This window comes from Oxyura jamaicensis, chromosome 5 (genome assembly GCF_011077185.1).
Source record: "Oxyura jamaicensis isolate SHBP4307 breed ruddy duck chromosome 5, BPBGC_Ojam_1.0, whole genome shotgun sequence".
Classification (NCBI taxonomy): domain Eukaryota; kingdom Metazoa; phylum Chordata; class Aves; order Anseriformes; family Anatidae; genus Oxyura; species Oxyura jamaicensis.
The window spans coordinates 60867389-60884418 of NC_048897.1; the positions used below are offsets into that span (position 1 = coordinate 60867389).

At 39.7% G+C, this 17030-nt stretch overlaps 1 protein-coding gene across 7 annotated transcripts in view; it reads left to right on the forward strand.

Annotated features, from left to right (window-relative positions):
• The window catches only part of TUB (TUB bipartite transcription factor), a 137717-nt gene extending 120897 nt beyond the window's left edge, over positions 1-16820 (forward strand). For 4 of the 7 annotated variants that reach the window (XM_035329274.1, XM_035329270.1, XM_035329271.1 and 1 more), the window contains 9 exons: positions 1375-1542; positions 5077-5148; positions 6050-6171; positions 7024-7215; positions 7774-7886; positions 8980-9094; positions 13764-13862; positions 14258-14429; positions 15709-16820. In XM_035329274.1, coding sequence (XP_035185165.1) covers positions 1375-1542; positions 5077-5148; positions 6050-6171; positions 7024-7215; positions 7774-7886; positions 8980-9094; positions 13764-13862; positions 14258-14429; positions 15709-15842 — 1187 coding nt within the window. In that variant the 3' untranslated portion in view covers positions 15843-16820. The remainder of the gene's footprint in view (positions 1-1374; positions 1543-5076; positions 5149-6049; positions 6172-7023; positions 7216-7773; positions 7887-8979; positions 9095-13763; positions 13863-14257; positions 14430-15708) is intronic. The other 3 variants (XM_035329272.1, XM_035329273.1, XM_035329276.1) reach the window with 1 other exon arrangement.
• The last annotated feature ends 210 nt before the right edge of the window (positions 16821-17030 follow it).

Sequence of the window (17030 nt, forward strand, 5' to 3'; positions counted from 1 at the left end):
GTCACATCTTTTGTTTTGTCTCTCTTTTTTCCACCTGACCTGAAAGTTTTTAAATACTTGTGCAGTGTTGAACTGCGTCTTGTTAGGTGGTAGCACGGTTAGTGCTGCTCCTGATAAGGTGGACCACTTTCTTTTCCACCTATGCTTCGCACCACAGTGGTGTTGAGGGGTTGAAGGGTTGAAAAAAGGGTTGAAATGGTAATCTTGGAGACTTATGCTACATATCACAGTCTGAAAACGTAGCCCAACATGAAGTACTCCTTCTTACAGGATTTACTCTGCTCCATTTGGTCTGAGGAGCACCATATTCTTTTACTGAAATAGCTCTTTGTAATGCTTGCTAATTCTTTGTCATGTTGCTTATTAAGAAAGCTTTTAGAACAGTAGCAGCATACAGGCTGAAGTTATTTACTCTGTCTGTAAATGATGGTAGTACCATTTCTATTGGTGCTAAAATACATTTCTATATAGCTGGCTTAGTAATATTTACCATCACTTAATTTTAGCTAAGAGCAGCACATTTGCAATCTGACATTTCAGTCTGCTGTCCCGAAGAAAGAAAAGAAGGTAGCTTGTGATAAGAATATTCCCTCCCCACCCCATGTTTGTTTTTTTTTTTCTTCATTTTCAGAGGCCAATTATAGCAGTAAGGAGGTAAAAAAAATTGTTTCTGGCTATCACCAGAACTCCTAGAATGGCAGCAAGGCTGAGGCTGGAAGGTGCTCCTGGGACAGTCCAGTCCCACAGCCCTGCTCAGAGCAGGTTGCCTAGGATCATCCCCAACCAGGTTTCACGGACTAGTTACTATCTTCAAATAGTTTCATTCTGGTCTTTTAACTGTATGGCAATGTACAAACTCAGTTGGCATATTTAGTCTCGTTAATCTGCTGATCTTCCTGTCATATGTGCTGTTAGATCGGCAGGTGAATTTTCCAGGTTTCTGAAACTTTGAAGAATTAGTTCATAACGGTATCCTTTGTGTCTTACAGGGGATAAGGCATAATCTGGGACTCAGGTTTATCTATTTCTGAACCAGTTGTGACCCCCTAGGACAGCTGCATCCGTTTCCTTTGCCTATCCTCTCCAATTGATTCCCATTTAGTATTCAGTGCCTCTGGTGGATGTGTTGCTTTCAGGATGAGGAGTGCAACAGTGACATTTTGATCACCTCGTGGAGATTCTAAAGTGCGGCAAGTGGGGACTGAGATTTTTGCCTTGGGGGTTATTTTAGTCTTGTTTAAGTCTAGAAAATATTATTAGATATGAGCATGTGATCTTTGTTTCTTAGAAAAGATGCTTTTTATGAGGGGAGGATTCTCTTTGCAGTAACTTCTTGACACGATGACAACCAAGGCTTTTGCTGCTGTCTGACAGGAATTGATGGCCCAGCTGCTTTTCAAGATGATGTTCAGAAGACAGGAAGTCAAGTGCAGATTCTCACGATTGGACAATCTAGCCATGATGAAGATGATGGAGAGAAGATGGCCAGTGGCCAACAACAGCAAAGCAAACAGGATCTTAGAACAGCAATGCAGAAAAAGGGTAAGTAGCCAAAGCCACCTTTGGATTCTCAATGCTTGTTTTATGTATGTTGACTCCTTTTCCTATTCTCAGGCTCAGCCCTAGCCTAAGCAGAGATCGGTACTCTGTGCTTGTCCCTTTCCAAGCCTTTTAGGCTTTGTCCTATTCTGTTTGTGAAAGTAATGAAGTTTTCTCTCATCCCAAGGAACAAGAGCCCTCCAGACTCTCAGGGATGTGGCGTTCCCATCTGCAGTGCAGCACTGCTTTTGAAGCACCAAGCAGATGCTAATGCTCATATCCATCTGTTACATTTTGGTGTTATATGACTCTCAAAATCACATACTTGAGGGCTGAAGAAGAGTATGGAATAACAATATTTAAACTAGAATATTAATTTTAATTTTGCTGTCAGCTAAACTCTGTTCATAGTTTCACAATGAGTGTTGATGCTTGCAGAGGTCAAAATTACAAAACTGCATTCTGCAGCATTTCTCACGCATAGTTCTGAAATGCTCTGGATTTTTTTTAATTTATTTTTTTTTCTGAAGGCATGCATGATCTGGGAGATAGATTGTGTATGTACGCATTCATGCATCTATGCCTTCCTTCCTGCAGTGTTATTATGTCTTGTTAGACATTAACTGTAGGAAGGAAAAAATCCTAAAATCTTCACAAAGCTTTTACTGAAGGCATTTACTTAGGGGTTGTTCTTCTTCAGTGTATAGCTTTTGAAGCTAAGATGGCCTGAGCCAAGAGTACTCTGATGCTTTAAGAATAAACTCCTTGTGTATAAAGAGCAAAATATAAGTGCAAACTTGACTCATCTAAAATAGACTATTCATACCTAAATGCACGCTTCTTGTCTGCAGAGCAGTTCTCACTACGATTCATTTTTTCTGGGGCATTACTCTGCAGATGTGAGCAACTTCAACTGAAATGGGCAGGTTTTTATCCAAGTGGGGCACTTCCTGGGCATTTGAGTCAGAGGGATGTTGGCATGACTAACTAGTTCTGATCTGTGTGGTGATTGTGTTGCCTTAGACCATGGCTCAGAATTTTTAATAGTCAGGCACACTACTTGCTAAAGCTGGTTGACTTTAAAAAAAAAAATTATCAGCAGACTTCTCAAATTAGGTCAGAGCACACAGGTTTTTACTCTGGGGTACATTTCTATTTTTAATTTTTTTTCCAGGTTAGCATATATTTTTATTCTCTTTTTTTTTTTTTTTTTTTTTTTTTTTTTTCTCCAATAAAACCAATATATAGTATGACCTTTTTTAACCTGTCTCTGAGCATACTCCTGATCAGAACAGAACACTGCTAAGGCTGATAGACCGGTATGCTTCAAACCTGTGGAGGGGCTTTTTTAAAAAAAGTGGAGATGTTGGGGTTTACTGGTTTTTGAGAACAGAGCTATCATCCATGGGACACAAAGATATTAAGACAAGACTGCAACTGGTAGTATCTCTGTAAAATATTTTTACTTTGCGTATGTGGTTTGCCACTTGATACCGGTAAAGGAGGCTTGATAGACTGTTTTGAGAATCCCAGAAGTCATGGGAACCTTTACATAGAACTAGGGCTTTTCGTTAGTTTCTCACTCTTGCTTCATGCTTCTGGCATGTCTTTATTGGCATGTCCCCGTTGGTTTGAAAAAGTGTTTAGAATTGCTGTCTCCCATTGGTCCTCCTCTTGCATGGAATAGGAGCAAAAGGAGAAAACCACAGAGGTGACTGCTAAGTGTCCTGATGGGAAAGGGCAGGTCAAGTCCCACTAGATTTGTGTAGCTCTAATCTGTGCCCGTTCTGCGCTTTGACTCTAACTTTGTGGAGAGAAGCCTCTCTCAGTACATGTATTTCTCCTCACTGAGGTTCACCCGGCAAGTTCGGTTACAAGACAGAGAGGCCATAGGCTACTTGAATGTGAAGAGAATATGCTGCTTGCAGGAAAATGCCAAATGTTTTATTTGATTTCTTCATTTGTTGGAAGTTGGCATAGCTAGAATCATTTTTTTCCTGCGGGAAATATTTATCCTTTTGATTTCAGGAGTCTTAATATGTAGAAATCATTGCTGGCAAATGAGTCACTAGGACAGAGCCAGACTTCTATAAGTTTTAACACTGAATAATTAACATTCAGTCTTCATGTTTATCAGTTTCCTCCATGCCTCTGTAAAGACTTGGAATGAGCAATTTGGTCTTAGTTCTTTGCCACCTGAAGTTACAGCTGTTTTGAAATTTAGGGAAGGAGTAGATTTGATTTCTGGGCTCGAGAACAACACAGGAGCTCTTTGAAGCATTCTCCCCCACAGGTCCTGAGTGCAGACTTTCTAAGACAGGCACAGAATTTTCAGCATCAAAATACTGGTGGTGTAATACATAGCATGGATGTAGAAATAAACCATTTGTCTGTGCATGATAGCATGTGCAAGTATGGTTACTCTGCACAGATGCCAGCTGAAGAAATGGATTGCCTCTGTTAACCATGCATATTTGACTAGAACATCGGCTGTCATTATTAAGAACTAATGTTTGCAATTAATGAGTGTGTGATTAATAATGAGTGAGTTCTGCAGGCTTTAAAAATAGCTATTGACCTGTGAACTCAGCCTTATCCTGCATAACCAGATCCTATTGAAACTTTCTGCTGTCATGCTGGATGGTGTACATGCAGACTGGGGGCACTGAAGAAGTAGATAATGAGACCATTTGCAGTGCTGCTGAATGAAAAACAAAAATTGCATGTGCTTCTATCTCACTTCTATTTGCTCTTACTGCTTTGGTGTTGTTTTATTATCCAGTATGCATCTCGTGTCAAAAGGTGTTTTAAAGGGATATGTATTCAAGTTATTGGATGCAGCGATAACATTAAAAAAAAAAAAAAAAAAAGTGCTCTTTGATGTCTATTTTCTTCATACAGTTCCAAAATGTGAACTGAAGGAAACCATTATGGATAGTCTCCAATATTTATATTTCTTACATTAGTTTGGTTCAGTCTCTGCTTGTTGCAGGCCAAGCTCATATTCCAGACACTAAGTTGCAGGAAAGTCTGATGTGTACTCGTGAAGTCACAGAAGAACCATTTAGATAGCCTGAGAAATGTAATTAGGATGCACAGGGTTTTAGGTAGAATTTAGGCCATCTAACTATGAGTTTGAATACTTTTTTCAATGTTACTGAATAAATATTTGTGTAAAATCTGTGTATATCATGTGTGTCTATCAGATTATTTTGTGCATATCAGAATTCAAAAATAGGCCAAAAACTTACAGTGAAGGGCACGCCATTCACAGAACTGTTTCAGCATGGATGGTAAGCTTGAGCTCTGAATGGGACCTTTATGACTTTATTCAAAACACAACAAAGAAAGTGACAGCAGGTATAAGCAGGTGGAAGGTGAATTTGATTATGCAGAAAGACATGATGTCCCTAATTGAAAATTGTGGCGGCAGTTATTTGGCCCCATTGAGTAAGCCTTCAGTCCTGTGAGGAGTCAGGCTTGTTCACACACTTAAGGGTTTGCAGAATCAAGCCCATGGATTTTTTCCTTTCCCAGATCCCCATGCAAATACATCCTGGTCCTCTTCCACCTCCCAATCCAGTCTTGTCGCCCTGGATCATGTTCCTGGTAAGTACAGAAGGAAAAAGTTAATTATGCCCATGCTTTTTAGCTCTGGAAATCTTTGCATTTCGTTTATCCTTCTGCATCAGACTTACCAACAGTGGAAATTCAGGACCAAGTTTTTTCTATTTTTTGGGGGGGAGAAAAAATGCTGCATAGGTTGCCTCTGATATGTGAAACCTGAGTACAGGGTGGCTTCATCTGCATGATACTCCTTGAAAAACTAGGCCTGGCGAATGTCCCACCATTGACACTTTCTGCTGCCAAATCCTGTTTGACGTTCAAAGTTTTGTTCCCCTTTGAAATGTCTGAGGTTTTGAATTCTTTTAAAGTCAAATTTTTAAGTGCTCTAAGGCAGTTCCTATGGCTTGCACTGATACTGCTTTTTACATGAGATAAATATGCATAAGAACACTTCCTTGATGTGAATGTTTTCCTCTCACTGTTAAGATCTGTGCTTTATCTGATCTCATAGGAATGGTTAAAAGTGTGCTGTAGAAGGGTTTGTATTTTAATTGGTAAGGTTTCCAAATGGCTGTCATTGGTTGTTCACTCAGCTTCAATTTCAGGTTTAAGATTTTTGTTGTGTTTGAAGTACTTAATGGGATTGAGAAGACTTGAATTTCATTGTTCTGTATATTGTTCTTGTATCAACGGGTACCTCAGTGCTCTCTGTGGAATGGAAACCATGCTATTTCCCTTCTCATTTGCTGAAATGTGTCGGCTTCGCATGCAGGTGCTGTCTCAGCCATGTATTATTTGTACAGTGCCTCATAGAGCGACCTCCCCACGCACACACCCTCTCTCACCTGTAAGCCTAAAGGTGCAACAGTATAAATGGTATTTTACATCAAAGATGGGCAGCTTCAGTGTATCAGTATTTCATAGGGCACTGCTTTCTCCTCAGGCATTTCAAGCAGCATGAATTTTGATGAGGAAGAGGATGAGGAAGATGAAGACAGCTCCAGCTCTTCACAGCTAAACAGTAACACCCGGCCTGGTTCTGCCACAAGCAAGAAATCCAATAAGGTCAGTACCAAAGAAGGAGCATGGTGGTTTCTGTGTACTGCATCAGTTCAGAGAACAGTCAGGACAGGCCTGGCTTTCCTGTTTTGTTCTCAGTATACACTAAAACATCTCTAAGGTGATTTACTGTGATAGTTCTCAGTTCACAGAAGCAATGAAAATAACGAATAGCAAATATTGTCTGAACTTAAATGAAGAGAAAGGTAAACAGTAAATATTTACCTTTCTGCCTATTGTGGGTGCTCAGAAGGATCTATTGCCTTTTGCTCAGCATTTTCCCACCTTGCTCTTGCTGCTACTAGCTGAAGATAAAATAAGGCTTCAAAGTGTTCAAATATTCTACATCACCAGCTCTTGCTAAACCAGTTGATGGTGGCTCACTCTTTTATGCACCAACTTCTCATCCCTTTCGGAGTTCTCTTTAGCTTAATCCATCTCTCACCATCCCATTTCTTTGTTTAATCAAAGACCATCACTGTTCTTGGATATGAACCTTCTCAAAAGAGAAACACATTGAGATGGGAAAGTGTGAGCCAAAGTTTGCTTTGTAACATTACAGCAATCTGATCGTGCAGCTGCCCTGTTCTTTGCCAGATGTGTCTGTTTGCTCAGCATCAGTAGGAGAGAGAACTTCTCTAGGGGCCTTTGGTAGCCAAGAACTCAACCAATTGGATAGGGAGAGGTACTTAGCTTGTTAAGTTGCCTTCAAGCCACTGAGCTATCAGAACAGAAAAGCCAGTACGTCCCTTTTTGTTTGTTTGTTTTTAAGTGCGGCTGTCATCAAATGTCACTGCTTTGTACTTACAACCTTGTAACTCGAAGCTGAGGAAACTTGAGTTTTGCTTACTGTTTCAGGAAGCGGCCTCAGCCCCTAGTCCTTCCACAAATGAGCCTCTCATAGATGTTGATGACCTGGAGGAATTTGCTGTAAGACCTGCTCCACAGGGTGTCACCGTCAAATGCAGAATCACAAGAGACAAGAAAGGAATGGATCGAGGGATGTACCCTACATATTACCTCCACTTGGAAAGGGAGCATGGTAAAAAGGTCATAAAATACCTTGAATGGCATATCAGTTGCATCTGAATATATATATATTAAAAAAAAAAAGTCTGAAGAAGTCTTATAGGGAAATATAATCTTGTATTTTATATGCCTTTTCATTGAGTTCTGCCCTACTGTCTTTCAAAAGCAAAACAACAGTATCAGTTTGTTCTGCTGCCTTTCTTCATATGTCTAATCTTTGGCCTTAAATAATTCATGCATGGCACCTTAATGTGACGGCAGTCGGGGCTTTCTGCATTCTGTGGCTTGAAAAGCATCTATTTCAATACCAGTGGAAGAGACAGTGCAACCTAGAATTAAACATTTAACAAAATAGGTTGGATTTAATTATTTAAACCATAAAAAATGAACAGAGTGGTTGAGAAATTACTTTCTCTTCCTGATTTTTATCTGTTTTTGCAAAGTCCCAGGAGATCTTCTGTTTGCCAATGGTGCTGGAAGACTGAAAAATTGCCTGTGGTTTCCTTATATCAAAGCAGGATGTAGTGTGTGCTAACCCCTTTGGCATTCTAGAATATGATTTTCTTTTGCACTCTTTAGGTTTTTCTGTTAGCTGGAAGGAAGCGAAAGAAGAGTAAAACCTCTAATTACCTCATCTCCATAGACCCAACTGACCTGTCTCGGGGTGGAGAGAGTTTTATTGGAAAACTGAGGTAAACACTGATACATCTAAGAATTTATATACATAGAGTATAAAGTTCATTTGAAATTAAGAAGTCTTTAAGCATTGTGACTGCATAATTGGAGTTTGGACTACATCATGTGATAATGGTTTTACAGTTTACCAGTTTTCAAGTCATATGTTTGGAATTTCTCAAATAATTATGAAGCCACATTTTAATAACAGTCAGTAGACTGGGGCTCCTAAATGCTCATAGGCCAGATTCTCAAGGGTGTATGGGCATCCAAAGATGCAGACAAGTTATCTTAATGGAATTTTAAGAAGTACACGAGCATATTATAACTAGCTGCTGTTGATATTTCGGGAGTTCTGTCTCTTAGATAGTTTGAAAATCTCTTGAGTTTTGCTCATTTCTTAAGATCTTAATTAGCATTATTTACATGTAGTGGAGTTTGCTCACAACCACATGCTTCTTTTCTGTCTGTCACCCCATCATGCATCAGTCTGTTGTTGATACCCACATGGTGCCTCTCAATGTACATTTAGATTGTCTGTGCCGGAGGAAAGGGACTGTACCCCTAATTGCTGTTTACCTGCGTGGATCTCAGAACTTAATGTACTGCTGCAATGCAAACACAGAAGGAGGATAATGCAGTGTTAATGTTTTCAAAACTGTATTTTGCACTTCTTGGTATGATTTCCATTTAAATAGTAAAGACCGATCTTATTTATAACCTTATGAAAATCACTGTCTGTAGTCCAGTGGAGCTAGTAGTTCGGTAAGACGGCAGATGGTTTTGTAGAGAGTAAGCATACTGAAAAGAAAAAAAAAATCAGACAAATAACCCTAACCCCACCTTATTGCCTTCTTGCATTTACTAGTTTACGAGACGTGATGAGAAGTCTTCAGTGTAATGATAGGAACTTTTGCTGTGCTCTGCTCTACCTTTACATTTTTGTTATGGCCTTTAATTCAGGAGTTACCATTCAGTTGGGATTAGAGTTAACAACTACTTGTACTTTATATTATTTGTCTTTCCTTTGGGGCTACAATGCAGTAAAGGATAGATGTCTGAGGCAGTGTAATTGACAAATGGTGATTGGATTTTCCATTTTTTTGATAGATCAAATCTTATGGGAACTAAGTTTACAGTTTATGACAATGGAGTAAATCCAATGAAAACAACATCAAGCCTGGAGGCGAGTATCCTGCGTCAGGAGCTAGCTGCTATTTGTTATGTAAGTACTGCTCACAGGCAAAATATGCAAGAAAGGGCAGTTCAGTTTCTGAAATAACACACTGAATTTCCTTCTCACGTAAGATTATGTAAGTCAACATTTATGCTTTGACATAATGAAGCACCTGATCTTCAGTGAAGAAACCAAGAAATTCAGTGGAAAGTAGAGGTGAAAAATGTTGTGCATAGAACCAGGTTCCCCAGCTCTCACTTCTGATCAGAAGACGTTGGAGCTTTTACATAACCCCTCAAAGTGGTAGGATGCTTCACAGACTGCAGGCACCATCTGGGGGAGCCTCTTGAACTGGGAGAAGTTGTGCACCTGGAGTTGCTGAACTAAGTCATGATCGTTTGTAATGACATTTTCAGGGAGGCCTCTCTGATGAAAAACACACAGCTGGACAGTTGGGTCTGCAGCAGTGGCTAAGAGACTGGCATAAAAGCTCTAAAAATCCTTTTTACCAGGAAAGCAAAACAAAACAAAATTCTAAAATGCATTTGAATGAGAGGAAACTGCCTGTTATTGGAGAGTAAATAGCTTTAGTCAGGGGCAATGCAGACAACCAGGACTTGGAGTGCAGTTGGTGTTGTGGAATGGTTACAGCATGACTAACTGCTTTAGTGAGAGTGTTCTGTCCAGAAATCTCTGGGTCCAAGTAACTCTTCTCATTTGTATATGCAGTTCTGTAGAAAATTTTCATTTTTCCTAAATCAACAACTGACAAAAATATTCAAGAATCACTTTCTGAAAAGTTCTTATCTAACTCTAATCAAGAATGCCTGGCACTCTTTCAGTTCGAGGTCTAGTTGTCACAGCATTTCACCAGCATATGCACAGAATGTGTCCCTGGAAAGGTCAGCTTCAGGATGCAAGGAGCAGGGCATCTGGAAGCTTTAAGCAGGAAAGGAAAAGAAAAGCAGAGAACCATCCTTTCCATGTAAAGTGCTGAGAACACCGAGGGGTGACAGTATTAACTTTTGGAGTGTTAACATTTTCTGCTGCTTATTTTGTAGTTTTTGTGTGAATATGGTATAAAGAGTATATTTCTTCATATGCACTTATTTGGGCACGTGGTCTCTGCAGACACAAGTGCACAACATGGTCCCTCTGTACAGGTTGCATTTGAAACTGAGAATTTCAGAAAATCCAGATAGCAGAATTTAACAACAGAGTCCAGGATTTGATGTCAGTTTATAGTTCAACTGAAGTTTCAGTAGGAACCTAGAAGAACTTCCGTGTTTAATAATGGTAATTATACTAGTTTACACAGGAGGGCATTCTCTAGAGCCGGGTAACTATTCATTTGTGCAAACTGGAAATAGAAGGAGAAAACAAAAACAGTTTTTAAAAGTTATATATTGAAAAATTTCAGCACCATTTATATACGGGAGCAACACTGATATTTGAACAATTAACGATACCAAGTAACACAAGTCAGTTGCAGTCAGCAGAGGTAATGAGAAGTGCAGTGCATGCGTTCGGAGGAACAGAACCACAGTCCCTGTTGGGAGAATGTGGATAAGACTAAGGCTGGTTTTATATGCCTGTTTTCAGATAAGCAGTTTAAAACTTGTACATTTGTATAAGAGAATGACTCATTCCACTGATGTCTTAGTACTCATGGCAAAAGGCAGCAGGCTTGCTAGTGTGCTATGGCCAGAGGACAAAAGGAAATCCTATATTAAGTTTCATTAATAGCTAGGTTTGCTCTGGTGAGATTATTGTTCCTGAAAGCAGCAGAACCACAGCAAAGAATGCCGTAAAGAGCACTCCTGAAACACCCTTGTCCTAAGGTAACCTTTTAATTCTTGCCTTGAGATTTTCCCTGCGGCAATAACTATAATAAGCAGTATCTTGAAAGTGCCACTATGCAGCTCCCTGCCTCTCAGCTCATGTAATCAAGTACCTGTCTGAAGAGCAAGCTGTACCCGCTTCCACCAATTTACTGAGCCTGACCTGCTGAATCTTCGGCAGGCCTGGTTTATGCAGGCAGAAGGTGGCAATATCTGTTGTGAATTGTGGGGTAAACGTGGTGAGAGCTGTCATTGTGGAGCTCACCTTAAGACATGTTTCAAGCAACATGAATAACGTTAGTGCAAAGACTGCGTTTCATCAGGTGCTCTTACCCATTTTTACTCGATGATGGCAGGCTAGCACACTAATAAATCTGCAGCAGCACCTAATGGCTGATTTCAGAATCGCTTGGCAGAATTTATCAAGAAACAAGGAGACCCAACTGTACTTTTTGCACCAGGATTTTCTGCTCTGGGTTCCTTTATATCCATAGTATCGCACAATTCAGTTGGCATCAGATTCTACAGGCAGGGAGCTCAGCTGGTATTGTGAGGCATGACTCAGGTATCAATAAAGCAAGAATAAAACTACACGTTCGGAATCATGCCTCAGTCACTTGCATTAGGCTCTCATGTAGTGGGGTTTTGTGGTTTTGGGCTTTCTCTGGAAATACATGTTTCCACAGAATATATTAAGGACAAGGCATGCCTGTGCAAAAAGTCCAGAGAGGAAAGTTGCTGAAGTAAAGACAAATACGGGGTAATGAAATTGCGAGTCTCCTGGGAGCTGCTGGCATATACAGCAGACAGCTTTTATCATGGCAGCTATTCCCAAGGCAGGGAATAGCTGCCATAGTTTTATGAGAGTGTATAATATTTTAAAAGCAACGCTGGGGAGAGGGGCTGCACTCTTTCAGTCCAGTTTGTTGTGACGCATGCTTGCAGGAGCAGCTCTGCTGGTTGGGCACAGAGGCAGAGAGTGCAGCTTCTCAGCAACCCTGGGCCAAGTCCGTAGCTGCTTTAAGTCTGAAGAGCTCTGCCAGCTAACAGCAATTGTGTGGAGCTCCTGTGTAACTCGACTGCCAGTGACATTAAAATGGTGTGAAATCATAATTTGGCCTGTGTTCCCCAATAATGCTGTTTGTAGTCTTGAATTTGCACATGCAAAGTAGAGAACCCGGGAGACAAGGGGAATTAATTTTGGTTGATGCAATGTAGGTTGGATTGCTCTTAATTTAAGCTCCTCTTTTATCCCTACTGTTTTCCTCATATATTCTATGCTCGTAGAGTTTTAATTCTGTACCTTGAGTTTAGCAAAAGGATCACATTTGCCAATAAACGTTTGGTGTAATTGGTGATTGATACAATGTGCAACTAGAAACCATTCGTTTATCATTTGGCAGAAATTCTGATTTTGTGTTTGAGGACACCCGAAGAATACAGTACTGTTGTTTCAGAGTGATAGTACTGCTTGTTGGGAGGGAAGTGATTCAGCACTATTATTTAATTTTACCTTGAACAAAGTCTTCAACCAGTCAGCATCTAAATGAATTGTATATAGCGTAACAGCAGCTTGATGAGAAGAAAAGCTTGTAAGGCATTGCAGAGAAGACCAAAATTGTCAGTAGTTAGTGGAAAATAAGCATAAGTATGAATCTTTTCTTAGAAATTGACTTCTGCTCTGCTGAGTCTGCCTGCTTATGAAATCTGCTGGCAGTCATTTTAGTCTGAGTCTTGTCACGATACAAAACCAAGTGTACGCTTCCAACGGAACCGAAAACATTGGTTTACTTTGCCAGGGGCCTTGATACAAGTGACTTGGAAAAGAGGTTGAATTTTTCCCATTCAAGTATATAGCCATGGACGTATATACCTATACCTAGATTGCTTCAAGAGTATTTATTAAAATGTCTCAGTGGAATTTTCCTAGCACGCATTAAAATCATCCATGAGTTGTGTAGAATCTCCAGATGGTTTGCTGACACAGCCAAAGTTATTTCAAAGGTCCGACGGATGAAAAATATTCTGTACAAATAAATTTTGCACAGCCCCTTTCACTTGTGGAAGGTGAAGGGGGAAAAATGTATGTGACCAAAAAAAAAAGTAACACAAAAATACTACAAAACATGAGGGGTGGAGTCGGACCTTTAGAGGTGTCACTGTTTCGTGTGGTTATGTTTTGAGAGGACAGTGCAACACTTGGATGCTTTTGTGACAAACTAGTCAGAAATACATCAAATCATGCTTAATGGAAGAACTTGTACTTTCCATGGATTCGTTGTTGGTGCCCATGTGATTTCTTTACTTTCTCTGCCTCCATAGCTCAAAAATTTCATGCTGATGTGTTTGTTTTTTACCATGCTCATCTTTAAGCATAATATATCTGAAGACTGAAAACCACAGCACTGGTAGCAGATGCTCTTACTGGCAGCTTCTTCTTGTTTGCTCTTGTGCTGGCTCTGGAATAAATGGAGTTGGTCCCATATATTTAATTTAGTCTCTCATCAAAACATGTGACTGCATTTTATGATTTTTAAAATACAACTACTCTATTTTCAGATCTAGCAGTATCCAAGCAATTTGGTTAGTTCATATCTTTTTTTAACAAAGGAATTATTTTTTTATTTCTTAAATTGTATTCAGGTTGCTGGCAGCCAGTGCTAGGAGTGTTTTTGGAAATCTCCCTATTTCTATTTTTCCTGTTGTCAGAGCTTCTCAGACAAAGCTAGAGTTTGGCAGTGCCAGTGAAGGTAGGAGTTCAAGAAGTTTTATGAGTTGACTAACGTAAGTTCCCTGGGCTATTGCTGTATCTCTCTGTTGAAGAATTTAACTTTAAAAATATAGAACATGATGAGCTCTTTTCTAATTACATTTAGGAAACAAATGTCTTGGGGTTTAAAGGACCTCGTAAAATGAGCGTGATCATACCAGGGATGAATATGGACCATGAACGAGTTTCCATCAGACCACGAAATGTAAGTCCATCAGTCAACAATAAAAATTACTTTTTTTTCAGATAGAGTTAGTTTTTTGCATTTCTGGAGATATAGAGATTTAAAAAACATGTTAGAACAGTTTAAGAACAATGGGATGTGTGACTAGTTCTGTGACTCACAACAGCACTACAAATAATAATGTATTTTGATAACAAAAGATGCAGCTAACCTTTTCCAAGCTGCAAAAAGGACTTGAATGCATAGCCTTATTAAGATGCTCAGAATTCTCTATTTCATTTGATGATGCTGTGCTGAGAGTTGACAGTGACAGTTAAGTGTTTGGGCTTGGATTTATGAACATTTGTGTGTGTGTGAATATATTTTTTCATCTTCTGTGATTGTTAAACTGAAGTGCTTGTCTGTGGTGTGCGCAGGAACATGAGACACTGCTTGCAAGATGGCAGAACAAAAATACAGAGAGTGTCATTGAGCTGCATAACAAAACTCCGGTCTGGAATGATGACACTCAGTCCTATGTTTTAAATTTCCATGGTCGAGTCACACAGGCCTCAGTGAAGAACTTCCAAATTATTCATGATAACGATCGTAAGTATGGCTCTCTATTTTCAATGTGTAGAAACAGTACTACATACCCAGCCTGACAGTGATTCTGCCCTTACTGTTGTTACCTGAATGAGTTTAGATTAGTTATGTGGGTCCAACTCACTGCATCTGTGCCTCATGTACCCCCGTTCAGCAGGACCACGGGGCAGCACCACTTCACTCAATCACGCTTGTATCACACTGCCCTTCCTTGATTTTTTGTTTGCTCTGTTCTCCACAGAGTGTCCAACCGGTGGTGGTCTGACTGGTCTCATTCTGCATCCACTTTGCCATTACTACACTTTGTAACATTAGCCCTAGCAAACATCCTGAACATGTCAGGAATAGAAAATGTCAGGACTACCTTTCACACCACCTCTAGCTCCGTACCTGCATGCTGCATTCCATCAGCCATGTAGGGCCCTCTTTTTTTTTTTTTTTTTTTTCTCAGGCTTAGGTAGAATTGTTGGAGCAGGGCAAAAGACAAGTGCTTGAGCAGAGCGATGCTGCCCCACTTTGCACTTGCTTCAGGAATGCATAAATAGTCACTGGGTGCTGGACCACACTGGGCTAGGACAGTGTCATGCTTAGACAGCCAGGGAGTACAGGAAACTGTGGTAAAAGTGGCTGTGCCAGTCTCCAGAAGCAACGCTGTTTGAAACATCAGTGTATGCATCTGATGCGTTTTCTAAGGGAAAACAATTAGATCTGCATCTTCAATTAAACATGCTGTTTCAGACTGTGAATGAGGCTGAGATTTCCTCTTGCTGCCCAAGAGTACAAAAAGGAAAAAATGTTGAGGGAAAAATTTTTGAATATGATACAACATGGATACATGGCAACATCTAAATCACAATCATACGTTCTCTTTCTACCTTATGCTTAATTGTCCACTTGCCTTCAGTTAAGTAGGAATAGAATTAATTGATTCTTGTGGCACATGAAACTCAGTACTAAGTCTGTAAGAAGCTTGAGCATTTTATGGAGAAATAATATTACCTCTGTTTGGGGAAAAAAAAAAAAAAATCTACGTAATTTCTCTAAAAGTCAGTAACAAGCCTTGCAGTCCTTAACCACTTAAATATCCCTCACTCAGCTTGCTTCTCCCTCTCTGATATCACTACACCCACTCACATGAGTAAGTGTTGTGAAGTTTGATGTGTGAGCATGTTTCATTTGTATTTTGTTCAGCTGGGTCAGAGGAGGATGTTGCATGCATGCTTATTTAATGAGGGCTGCAAACAACAATAATGTTTTGTCATTTTTATGACCTTTCTTGCAGCTGACTATATAGTGATGCAGTTTGGCCGTGTGGCTGAGGATGTGTTCACCATGGACTACAACTACCCAATGTGCGCGCTACAAGCCTTTGCTATTGCCCTTTCAAGTTTTGACAGCAAGCTGGCTTGTGAGTAAGGGGGTATGGGAGAGCATCCTCGCAGAGGAAGCCGTTTGCCATATGATTCCTAATTCCTGCTGGTGTCACCCATGGTCCGTACTAAACAGGTCAGGGAAAATGCAATTGCGGAGGACCACTGGATTGCTGGAGAGAAAGTAAAAGGAACCTTCTGAAAATTCAGGACATTCAGGAAATGTTCTCCTTTTTTTTTGTCATATTTTTCTGGAAGTGGCATCAAGTTTGTGTAAATAGAGGTTCTCTCTCATGTTCTTGATGATGTTATGGAGATGTGCCATGATGTACTGTACCGTGGCTCTAGTAGCACCATTATAACGGTGTGTCTTTTTTAAATCCAGAAAGTGCGCTCTTGAAAAATTTCTTTTTACGTTTAAGATTTATTCTGAGGCTGCAATCGTACCTCAAGGTTGCATTCCTACACTGAATAATCAGAACTTGACATCGTCCAACATGAAAGATCACCAAAAAAAAAGCACCTTTTTGAATTTGCAAGGATCTCGTGTAGTTTAAAGCCAAGTCTAAGGGTTGAAAACCTATACTGGACTGAATTTGATGCATTACTATTGTATATGTAGAAGGGCATGATGAATTTTAATCGCAGTAGGAGGAAATGAAGAAGTAGAAAGCACAAAATAATGTTGCACAAGTCACTTGAATTCTAAGCTGTCGTTATGTTTTAACATCTATATGCTTTTTAAATTTTTTTCAAATGAAAATGTATTGGGAGTACAGAAAAGGAAAAGGGAAACCTCTAGGTGCCAAGAAAGCATAACTTATGCTGAATTTGGCATGTTGCGTGTTGGGAATTTATAGCCTTGTATTGCTGTGGTAATTCAAACATATTTTGTATGAAGTGATATAAACAGTTGGGTAAAGGCTTTCTGCAGATAATCGTATTATTTTAAGCAGGCTGTGTAAAGCTGAGGAAGGTAAATGGAAATATTTTATTAAATTTGTCTGACCTTTTGCAAATTTCACAATTTGTTGACTGCATTTTTGAACTTTCAGCAACAATCACTTTTCATATTTATTTCCCACTGTAAGAACAATGAAATCAACTGAAACTGTGTATGTTGTTCTGTAATGTAAATGTGCCAGCTACTGAGCTAAATCCTTCTAGGCAAATCTAGTGTATGCTGCATACAAATGAGACATTGGCAGGACATTGAATAGCATAAAAATAGTGT